The sequence below is a fragment of the Pan troglodytes genome, chromosome 5 (genome assembly GCF_028858775.2).
Source record: "Pan troglodytes isolate AG18354 chromosome 5, NHGRI_mPanTro3-v2.0_pri, whole genome shotgun sequence".
NCBI classification, from domain to species: domain Eukaryota; kingdom Metazoa; phylum Chordata; class Mammalia; order Primates; family Hominidae; genus Pan; species Pan troglodytes.
The window spans coordinates 10,786,363-10,798,563 of NC_072403.2; the positions used below are offsets into that span (position 1 = coordinate 10,786,363).

The 12,201-nt window shown below is 39.0% G+C and overlaps 1 protein-coding gene across 11 annotated transcripts in view; it reads left to right on the plus strand.

Moving 5' to 3' along the window:
• The window catches only part of CDYL (chromodomain Y like), a 251,059-nt gene that overhangs the window by 126,212 nt on the left and 112,646 nt on the right, over window positions 1–12,201 (plus strand). For 3 of the 11 annotated variants that reach the window (XM_063811870.1, XM_054685438.2, XM_063811872.1), the window contains one exon: window positions 7,240–7,357. In XM_063811870.1, coding sequence (XP_063667940.1) covers window positions 7,240–7,357 — 118 coding nt within the window. 11 annotated transcript variants of the gene reach the window in all.

The window sequence follows — 12,201 nt, forward strand, 5'->3', positions numbered from 1 at the left end:
TTTTGGTTACTGTAGCCTTGTAGTATAGTTTGACGTCAGGTGGCGTGATGCCTCCAGCTTTGTTCTTTTGGCTTAGGATTGACTTGGCGATACGGGCTCTTTTTTGGTTCCATATGAACTTCAAAGTAGTTTTTTCCAATTCTGTGAAGAAAGTCATTGGTAGCTTGATGGGGATGGCATTGAATCTATAAATTACCTTGGGCAGTATGGCCATTTTCACGATATTGATTCTTCCTACCCATGGGCATGGAATGTTCTTCCATTTGTTTGTATCCTGTTTAATTTCATTGAGCAGTGGTTTGTAGTTCTCCTTGAAGAGGCCCTTCACGTCCCTTGTAAGGTGGATTCCTAAGTGTTTTATTCTCTTTGTAGCAATTGTGAATGGGAGTTCACTCATGATTTGGCTCTCTGTTTGTCTGTTATTGGTGTATAAGAATGCTTGTGATTTTTGTACATTGATTTTGTATCCTGAGACTTTGCTGAAGTTGCTTATCAGCTTAAGGAGATTTTGGGCTGAGATGATGGGGTTTTCTAGATATACAATCATGTCATCTGCAAACAGGGACAATTTGACTTCCTCTTTTCCTAATTGAATACCCTTTATTTCCTTCTCCTGCCTAATTGCCCTGGCCAGAACTTCCAACACTATGTTGAATAGGAGTGGTGAGAGAGGGCATCCCTGTCTTGTGCCCGTTTTCAAAGGGAATGCTTCCAGTTTTTGTCCATTCAGTATGTTATTGGCTGTGGGTTTGTCATAGATAGCTCTTATTATTTTGAGATAAGTCCCATCAATACCTAATTTATTGAGAGTTTTTAGCATGAAGCATTGTTGAATTTTGTCAAAGGCCTTTTCTGCATCTATTGAGATAATCATGCAGTTTTTGTCTTTGGTTCTGTTTACATGCTGGATTACATTTATTGATTTGCGTATATTGAACCAGCCTTGCATCCCAGGGATGAAGCCCACTTGATCATGGTGAATAAGCTTTTTGATGTGCTGCTGGATTCGGTTTGCCAGTATTTTATTGAGGATTTTTGCGTCAATGTTCATCAAGGATATTGGTCTAAAATTCTCTTTTTTGGTTGTGTCTCTGCCTGGCTTTGGTATCAGAATGATGCTGGCCTCATAAAATGAGTTAGGGAGGATTCCCTCTTTTTCTGCTGATTGGAATAGTTTCAGAAGGAATGGTACCAGTTTCTCCTTGTACCTCTGCTAGAATTCGGCTGTGAATCCATGTGGTCCTGGACTCTTTTTGGTTGGTAAGCTATTGATTATTGCCACAATTTCAGCTCCTGTTATTGGTCTATTCAGAGATTCAACTTCTTCCTGGTTTAGTCTTGGGAGAGTGTATGTGTCGAGGAATTTATCCATTTCTTCTAGATTTTCTAGTTTATTTGCGTAGTGGTGTTTGTAGTATTCTCTGATGGTAGTTTGTATTTCTGTGGGATCGGTGGTGATATCCCCTTTATCATTTTTTATTGCGTCTATTTGATTCTTCTTTTTTTCTTTATTAGTCTTGCTAGCAGTCTATCAATTTTGTTGATCCTTTCAAAAAACCAGCTCCTGGATTCATTAATTTTTTGAAGGGTTTTTTGTGTCTCTATTTCCTTCAGTTCTGCTCTGATTTTAGTTATTTCTTGCCTTCTGCTAGCTTTTGAATGTGTTTGCTCTTGCTTTTCTGGTTCTTTTAATTGTGATGTTAGGGTGTCAATTTTGGATCTTTCCTGCTTTCTCTTGTGGGCATTTAGTGCTATAAATTTCCCTCTACACACTGCTTTGAATGTGTCCCGGAGATTCTGGTATGTTGTGTCTTTGTTCTCGTTGGTTTCAAAGAACATCTTTATTTCTGCCTTCATTTCGTTATGTCCCCAGTAGTCATTCAGGAGCAGGTTGTTCAGTTTCCATGTAGTTGAGTGGTTTTGAGTGAGTTTCTTAATCCTGAGTTCTAGTTTGATTGCACTGTGGTCTGAGAGATAGTTTGTTATAATTTCTGTTCTTTTACATTTGCTGAGGAGAGCTTTACTTCCAAGTATGTGGTGAATTTTGGAATAGGTGTGGTGTGGTGCTGAAAAAAATGTATATTCTGTTGATTTGGGGTGGAGAGTTCTGTAGATGTCTATTAGGTCTGCTTGGTGCAGAGCTGAGTTCAATTCCTGGGTATCCTTGTTGACCTTCTGTCTCGTTGATCTGTCTAATGTTGACAGTGGGGTGTTAAAGTCTCCCATTATTATTGTGTGGGAGTCTTAAGTCTCTTTGTAGATCACTCAGGACTTGCTTTATGAATCTTGGTGCTCCTGTATTGGGTGCATATCTATTTAGGATAGTTAGCTCTTCTTGTTGAATTGATCCCTTTAGCATTATGTAATGGCCTTCTTTGTCTCTTTTGATCTTTGTTGGTTTAAAGTCTGTTTTATCAGAGACTAGGATTGCAACCCCTGCCTTTTTTTGTTTTCCATTTGCTTGGTAGATCTTCCTCCATCCTTTTATTTTGGGCCTATGTGTGTCTCTGCATGTGAGATGGGTTTCCTGAATACAACACACTGATGGGTCTTGACTCTTTATCCAATTTGCCAGTCTGTGTCTTTTAATTGGAGCATTTAGTCCATTTACATTTAAAGTTAATATTGTTATATGTGAATTTGAACCTGTCATTATGATGTTAGCTGGTTATTTTGCTCGTTAGTTGATGCAGTTTCTTCCTAGTCTCGATGGTCTTTACATTTTGGCATGATTTTGCAGCGGCTGGTACCAGTTGTTCCTTTCCATGTTTAGTGCTTCCTTCAGGAGCTCTTGTAGGGCAGGCCTGGTGGTGACAAAATCTCTCAGCATTTGCTTGTCTGTAAAGTATTTTATTTCTCCTTCACTTATGAAGCTTAGTTTGGCTGGATATGAAATTCTGGGTTGAAAATTCTTGTCTTTAAGAATGTTGAATACTGGCCCCCACTCTGTTCTGGCTTGTAGAGTTTCTGCCAAGAGATCTGCTGTTAGTCTGATGGGCTTCCCTTTGTGGGTAACCCGACCTTTCTCTCTGGCTGCCCTTAACATTTTTTCCTTCATTTCAACTTTGATGAATCTGACAATTATGTGTCTTGGAGTTGCTCTTCTCGAGGAGTATCTTTGTGGCGTTCTCTGTATTTCCTGAATCTGAATGTTGGCCTGCCTTGCTAGATTGGGGAAGTTCTCCTGGATAATATCCTGCAGAGTGTTTTCCAACTTGGTTCCATTCTCCCTGTCACTTTCAGGTACACCAGTCAGACGTAGATTTGGTCTTTTCACATAGTCCCATATTTCTTGGAGGCTTTGTTCATTTCTTTTTATTCTTTTTTCTCTAAACTTCCTTTCTCGCTTCATTTCATTCATTTCATCTTCCATCGCTGATACCCTTTCTTCCAGTTGATCGCATCGGCTCCTGAGGCTTCTGCATTCTTCACGTAGTTCTCGAGCCTTGGCTTTCAGCTCCATCAGCTCCTTTAAGCACTTCTCTGTATTGGTTATTCTAGTTATACATTCGTCTAAATTTTTTTTGAAGTTTTTAACTTCTTTGCCTTTGGTTTGAATTTCCTCCTGTAGCTTGTAGTTTGATCGTCTGAAGCCTTCTTCTCTCAACTTGTCAAAGTCATTCTCCGTCCACCTTTGTTCCATTGCTGGTGAGGAACTGCGATCCTTTGGAGGAGGAGAGGTGCTCTGCTTTTTAGAGTTTCTAGTTTTTCTGTTCTGTTTTTTCCCCATCTTTGTGGTTTTATCTACTTTTGGACTTTGATGATGGTGATATACAGATGGGTTTTTGGTGTGGATGTCCTTTCTGTTTGTTAGTTTTCTTTCTAACAGACAGGACCCTCAGCTGCAGGTCTGTTGGAGTTTGCTAGAGGTCCACTCCAGACCCTGTTTGCCTGGGTATCAGCAGTGGTGTCTGCAGAACAGTGGTTTATCGTGAACCACGAATGCTGCTGTCTGATCGTTCCCCTGGAAGTTTTGTCTCAGAGGAGTACCCGGCCATGTGAGGTGTCAGTCCGCCCCTACTGGGGAGTGCCTCCCAGTTAGGCTGCTCAGGGGTCAGGGGTCAGGGACCCACTTGAGGAGGCAGTCTGCCAGTTCTCAGATCTCCAGCTGCGTGCTGGGAGAACCACTGCTCTCTTCAAAGCTGTCAGACAGGGACATTTAAGTCTGCAGAGCTTACTGCTGTCTTTGTTTGTCTGTGCCCTGCCCCCAGAGGTGGAGCCTACAGAGGCAGGCAGGCAGGCCTCTTGAGCTGTGGTGGGCTCCACCCAGTTGGAGCTTCCCGGCTGCTTTGTTTACCTAAGCAAGCCTGGGCACTGGCCGGCGCCCCTCTCCCAGCCTCGTTGCCGCCTTGCAGTTTGATCTCAGACTGCTGTGCTAGCGATCAGCGAGACTCCGTGGGCGTAGGACCCTCCGAGCCAGGTGCGGGATATAATCTCCTGGTGTGCCGTTTTTTAAGCCCGTCGGAAAAGCGCAGTATTTGGGTGGGAGTGACCCAATTTTCCAGGTGCCATCTGTCACCCCTTTCTTTGACTAGGAAAGGGAACTCCCTGACCCCTTGCGCTTCCTGAGTGAGGCAATGCCTCACCCTGCTTCGGCTTGCGCACGGTGCGCTGCACCCACTGACCTGTGCCCACTGTCTGGCACTCCCTAGTGAGATGAACCTGGTACCTCAGATGGAAATGCAGAAATCACCTGTCTTCTGCGTCGCTCACGCTGGGAGCTGTAGACCGGAGCTGTTCCTATTCGGCCATCTTGGCTTCTCCCCAAGGCTTAGGTTTCTAAGTCAGCCACAAATGCTACCCAAAACTACATAAAGAAGAAAAAAGTTGCATAGAACCAAAAAGTGAGTTTTAATTATTTATGTGTGCTTTCAGAATTCCAACCCCCTAGAGGAGTTGGGATTTTAAACCAGTGTGATACATTTTCTGTTTGCTTCAGTTTACTTTTTATTTTTTTCCTTTCCCTTATGGGTTCTGGGAATTGAGACTTCGGCTTTCCTTCCTGTGATACCACTTGCCATTGTGTGTCCATTCGAGAGCATGGCTCTCACCAGCCTCTCCCCTCTCCTGTTTTTGCAGTAAGTACTTTGTCCTTCTAAAGTCCTTTAAAAGATTGCTCATTAGAATATTTTTAAAATCTGTTAGCAATAGATAATTACAGCCTTATTTCTATGCTGACCACCATGCAGCAAGGAAAAATGTGCAAAGGAAAAGAGGCAGAAAAGAACTGTTTATATTGAATTTAGGGGCTGTTTCAGGCCTTGGTATGCTGGTCTCTAGTGTGGCTGAAGGAAAAAATGCTGGGACTGAGTGCGAGGAAGGGGAGTAAGTACATTTCTGATTCTGGCACCTTGATGGAGATGGTCCTGTCACTTGTAGACCTTGCCCCTGGATACAGAATTGGGGATACAGAAGTTTGATGGAACAAAATGGAATTATGTGAGTGCCCTGGAATGGAGTGATGTGTGTGGGTGCGGGTATGTGTGTCTGCTCCCACCTCTGCTGGGTGGAAGTCTCTCTCATGAGAGTGAGGGCAGCAGTGGTGTTCACCTGTATATCCCCAGTACCTCGTACAGTGCCTTATACATAGCAGACACTCTCTTGCTGAATAAATGAGGATCCAGATAAGATAGATCAATCATTGTTAAAGGCATAGACCTGAGTCAGTGGGTGTTACATGTTCAGGGATATGAATTGGCAATTTGTTTTATTTTACTAATTTGCTTCTGTGTACATTCCTCACAGTGTTACAACTTGAGTGACAATATAATTTATCATTCAAATGGAGGCACATGGAAGCAAAAGGAGGACTGAAAATTGTTATACAATCTTTTGGAATTTTTTTTGACCAATACATTTGTTGTAGTGATAGACATAAAGTAGTTTTATTCAAAAAAATTTTCAAAAAATTATGAAGTAAACGTCAGTGCGTTACAATAAAGGGATCACCAGTACATTACAAAAATTAGTAAATACTCTTTTTTTTGTTGTTGTTGTTGTTGTTTTTTTGGAGACAGAGTCTTGCTCTGTTGCCCAGGCTGGAGTGCAGTGGCACGATCTTGGCTCAGTACAACCTCCACCTCCCGGGTTCAAGCGATTCTCCTGCCTCAGCCTCATGAGTTTCTGGGATTACAGGCGAGTGTTACCATGCCTGGCTAATTTTTGTATTTTTAGTAGAGACGAGGTTTCATCATGTTGGTCAGGCTGCTCTCGAACTCCTGACCTCATGATCCACCCACCTCAGCCTCCCAAAGTGCTGGGCTTACAGGCACATGAGCCACCGTGCCCGGCCTCTTATTTTTTCTTTTCCCGTTGGTTTAAGACAGAGTCTTGCTCTGTCGCCCAGGCTGGAGTGCAGTGGCATGCACATGGCTCACTGCAGCCTCTGCCTCCCAGGCTCAAGTGATCCCAATACCTCATCCTCTCCAGTATCTAGGACTACAGGCGTGCACCAACAAACCCAGCTAATTTTTTTTTTTTTTTTAAATAGAGATGGGGTTTTGCCATGTTACCCAGGCTCATCTCGAACTCCTGGGCTCAAGCAATCCGCTTTCCTCATCCTTCAAAAGTGCTGAGATTACACTTGTGAGCTATCACACCAGGCTGTAAATATTCTTGATACATTTTTATCATGTATCTATTGTAATGCCTTGTGACTCTTTAAAAATTTTTCGGTATGTCTTTTTATTTTTTTATTTTAATAGGTTTTTTGGGAACAGGTGGTGTTTGGTTACATGAATAAGTTCCTTAGTGGTGATTTCTGAGATTTTGGTGCACCCATCACCCGAGCAGTGTACACTGTACTCAATGTGTAGTCTTTTATCCCTCACCCCCCTCCCACCCTTTCCCCCAAGCCTCAAAGTCCATTGTATCATTATGCCTTTGCATCTTCATAGCTTAGCTCCTAGTTATAAGTGAGAACTTAGGATGTTTGGTTTTCCATTCCTGAGTTACTTCATTTAGAATAATGATCTCCAGTTCCATCCAGGTTGCTGCAAATGTCATTATTTCATTTCTTTTTATGGTTGAGAGTATTCTATGGTATATATACACCACAGTTTCTTTATATACTTGTTGACTGATAAGTATTTGGCTGGTTCCATGTTTTTGCAATTGCAAATATAAACGTGTGTGCAAGTGTCTTTTTCATATAATGACTTCTTTTCCTCTGGGAAGATACCCAGTAGTGGGATTGCTGGATCAGATGGTAGTTTTAGTTCTTTTTTTTTTTTGAGACAGAGTCTCCCTCTGTCACCCAGGCTGGGGTGCAGTGGTGCCATCTCAGCTCAATGCAGCCTCCACCTCCCGGGTTCAAGCGATTCTCCTGCCTCAGCCTCGTGAGTTTCTGGGATTACAGGTGAGTGTTACCACACCTGGCTAATTTTTGTATTTTTAGTAGAGACGGGGTTTCACCATGTTGGCCAGGCTGGTCTTGAACTCCTGACCTCATGATCCACCCGCCTCGGCCTTGGGATTACAGGCGTGAGCCACCACTCCCGGCCTTACTTTTAGTTCTTTAAGGAATCCTCACACTATTTTCCATAGCAGCTGTACTAGTTCACATTCCTGCCAGCAGTGTGTTTCCTTTTTTTACCACATCCACACCAACATCTATTATTTTTTGATTTTTCGATTATGACCATCTTGCAGGAGTGAGGTGGTATCGCATTGTGGTTTTGATTTGTATTTCCCTGATCATTAGTGATGTTGAGCATTTTTTCATGTTTGTTGGCCATTTGTATATCTTCTTTTGAGAATTGTCTGTTCATGTCCTTAGTCCCACTTTTTGATGTGATTGTTTTTTTCTTGCTGATTTGTCTGAGTCATTTGTAGATTCTGGATATTAGTTATTTGTCAGATGTATAGATTGCGAAGATTTTCTCCCACTCTGTGGGTTGTCTGTTTACTCTGCTGATTGTTTATTTTGCTTTACAGAAGCTTTTTAGTTGAATTAAGTCCCATCTATTTATCTTTGTTTTTGTTGCATTTGCTTTTGGGTTCTTGGTCATGAAGTCTTTGTGTAAGCCATTGTCTCAAAGGGTTTTTCTGATGTTATCTTCTAGAATTTTTATGGTTTCAGTCTTAGATTTAAGTGTTTGATCCATCTTGAGTTGATTTTTGTTTAAGATGAGAGATGAGGATCCAGTTTCATTCTCCTACATGTGGCTTGCCAATTAACCCAGCACCATTTGTTAAATAAGGTGTCCTTTCCCCACTTTATCTTTTTGTTTGCTTTGTTGAAGATCAGTTGGCTGTAAGTATTTGACTTCATTTTTGGGTTCTTTATTCTGTTCCATTGGTCTATGTGCTTATTTTTATACCAGTACCATGCTGTTTTGGTGACTATGGCCTGATAGTATAGTTTGAAGTAGGGTAATGTGATGCCTCCAGATTTGTTCTTTTTGCTTAGTCTTGCTTTGGTTATGTGGGCAGTTTTTTGGTTCCATATGAATTTTAGGATTTTTTTTCTAGTTCTGTGAAGAATGATGGTGGTGTTTTGATGGGAATTGCATTGAATTTGTAGATTGTTTTCGACAGTATGGCCATTTTCACAATATTGATTCTACCTCTCCATGGGCATGGGATGTGTTTCCATTTGATTGTGTCATCTATGATTCCTTTCAGCAGTGTTTTGTAGTTTTTCTTGTAGAGGTCTTTCACCTCCTTAGATCCATTCCTAAGCATTTTTTTTTTTTTTGCAACTCTTTTTAAAGGGGTTGAGTTCTTGATTTGATTCTCAGCTTGGTTGTTGTTGGTGTATAGCAGAGCTACTGATTTGTGTACATTAGCTTTGTATCCTGGAACTTTGCTGAATTTATCAGTTCTAGGAGCTTTTTGGAAGAATCTTTAGGGATTTCTTGGTATATGATCATGTCATCAGCAAACGGTGACGGTTTGACTTCCTCTTTACTGATTTGGATGGCCTTTATTTCTTTCTTTTGTTTGATTGCTCTGGCTATGACTTGCAGTATGTTGAATAGAAATAGTGAGAGTGGGCATCCTCGTCTTATTCCAGTTCTCAGGGGAATGCTTTCAACTTTTCCCCATTCAGTGTTATGTTGGCTTTGGGTATATCATAGATGGCTTTTATTATCTTAAGTTATGTCCCTTCTATGCTGATTTTGCTGAGGGTTTTAATCATAAAGGGGTGCTGGATTTTGTCAAATGCTTTTTCTGCTCTATTGAGATGATCATGTGATTTTTATATTTTTAATTGTGTTTATGTGATGACAACATTGACTTGCGTATTTTAAACCATCCCTGCATCCTGGTATGAAACCCACTTGATCATGATGGGTTATCTTTTTGATGTGTTGTTGGATTCAGTTTGCTAGTATTTTGTTAAGGATTTTTGCATCTATATTCATCAGCGATTTTTTTGTTTTGTTATGTTTTTGTTTTTTGTTTTGTTTTTTTTGTTACATCCTTTCCTGGTTTTGGTATTAGAGTGACACTGGCTTCATAGAATGATTTAGGAAGGATTCCCTCTTTCTCTATCTTGTGGAATAGTGTCAATAGGATTGGTACCAATTTTTCCTTAAATGTCTGATAAAATTCAGCTGTGAATCCATCAGGTCCTGGACTTTTTTTTTGTTGGCAACTTTTAAATTACCATTTCAGTGTCACTGTTTGTTATTGGTCTGTTCAGAGTTTCTGTTTCTTCCTGGTTTAGTCTAGGCGGGTTGTATATTTCCAGGAATGTGTCCATTTCCTCTAGGTTTTTTAGTTTATGTGCATAACGGTGTTCATAGTTGGCTTGAATAAACTTTTGTATTTCTGTGGTATCAGTTGTGGTATCTCCTGTGTGAATTCTAGTTGAGCGTTTTGGATCTTCTTGTCTTGGTTAATTTCACTAATTTTATTTATCTTTTCAAAGAACCAGCTTTTTGTTTCATTTACCTTTTGTATTTATTTTTTGTTGGAATTTCATTTAGTTCTGTTTTGATCTTCGTTATTTCTTCTGCTGGGTTTGGGTTTGGTTTGTTCTTGTTTTTATAATTCCTTGAGATGTGACCTTAGATTGTCTGTTTGTTCTCTTTCAGACTTTTCAGTGTTAGGCATTTAAGCATGTGAACTTTCCACTTAGCACTGCCTTTGCTGTATCCCAGAAGTTTTGCTAGGTTGTGTCACTATTATCGTTCAGTTCAAAGAATTTTAAAATTTCCATCTTGATTTCATTGTTGCCTGAGTGATCATTCAGGAGCAGGTTATTTAATTTTTATGTTTTTGCCTGGTTTTGAGGCTTCCTTTTTGGAGTTGATTTCCAATTTTATTCCACTGTGGTCTGAAAGAGTACCTGACATAGTTTAGATTTTCTTAAATTTACTGAACCTTGTTTTGTGGCCTATCATATGGGCTGTCTTGGAGAATGTTCCATGTGCTGATTAATAGAATGTATATTCTGCAGTTGTTGGATAGAATGTTCTATAAATATCTGTTAAATCCTTTTGTTATAAGTTATAGTTTAAGTCCATTGTTTCTTTGTTGACTTTATATTAATATTATATTAATATTAATAATAAATTATTAATATAAATTATATTTGTATTATTTGTAATATATAATGTATTTTATATTAATATTCATATTTATTTATATATAATTATATATGATTTATATCATTTATATTATTTATATATAAACTTATTAATATACAATTATATTACTTATATATTATAAATATATATTATATATTATATAATAAATCATTAAGATAAATAATATAATTATATGTAATTATATATAAATAATACTAATATTCATATAAATAAAAATAAATATAAATATCTGTTAAGTCTTTTTGTTATAAGTTAAAGTCCATTGTTTCTTTGTTGACTTTCTGTCTTGATGACCTGTCTAGTGCTGTCAGCAGAGTATTAAAGTCCCCCACTATATATTATTATTGTGTTGCTATCTCATTTCTTAGGTCTAGTAGTAATTGTTTTATATGTTTAGGAGCTGTGGTGTTAGGTGCGTATATATTTAGGATTGTGATATTTTTCTGTTGGACTAGTCCTTTTATCATTATATAATGCCCCTCTTTGTCTTCTTTATCTACTGTTGCTTTAACATTTGTTTTTTCTGATATAAGAATAGCTACTCCTGCTTGCTTTTTGTGTCCTCTTGCAGGGAATATCTGTTTCACTCGTTTACCTTAAGTTTATGTGAGTACTTACGTGTTAGGTGAGCCTCTTCACAACAGATACTAGGTGAATTCTTATCCATTCTGCCATTCTGTTCTCTTTCCAGTGGAGGTATTTCAGTTAGTATTGAGATGCTAGGTATTATTCTATTCATTGTGCTATGAATACACAACATGGGAACGAATATGAAAACCCTTGTGGGTTTTTTTTTCCATTATGTTATTGCTATATAGTTCCTGTGAGATTTATGCTTTAAGGAGGTTCTATTTTGGTGTATGTCAAGGATTTGTTTCAAGATTTATATCTCCTTTTAGCAGTTTTTGTTTCAAGATTTATATCTCCTTTTAGCAGTTATTGTAGCGCTGGCTTGGTATTGGCAGATTCTCTCAGTATTTGTCTTAAAAAGACGGTATCTTTTCATCATTTATGAAGTTTAGTTTTGCTGGATATAAACTTCTTGGCTTATAATTGTTTTGTTTAAGGAGGCTAAGGATAGCCCTCCCCACCCCAACCCCGAGTCCCTTCTAGCTTGTAGGGTTTCTGCTGAGAAATCTGCTGTTAATCTGTTAGGTTTTCCTTTATAGGTTACCTGGTGCTTTTGCCTCACAGCTCTTAAGATTCTTTTCCTTCATCTTAACTTTAGATAACCTGATGACAGCGTGCCTAAGTGATGATCTTTTTGCAATAAATTTCCCAGGTGTTCTTTGAGCTTCTTGTATTTGGATGTCTAGATCTCTGTCTAGCAAGGCCGGGGAAGTTTTCCTCAATTATTCCCTCAATATGTTTTTCAAACTTTTAGATTTCTCTTCTTCCTCAGTAACACCAATTATTCTTAGGATTGGCCATTTAACATAATCCCCAACTTCTCAGAGGCTTTTTCTTTTTCTTTCTTTCTTTTTTTTTTTTTTTAATTGTTTTTTTGTCTTTGTTGGATTGGGTTAATTAGAAAGCCTTGTCTTTAAGCTCTGAAGTTCTTTATTCTACTTGTTTGATTCTGTTGCTTAGACTTTTGAGAGTATTTTGCATTTCTCTAAGTGTGTTTTTCATTTCCATAAGT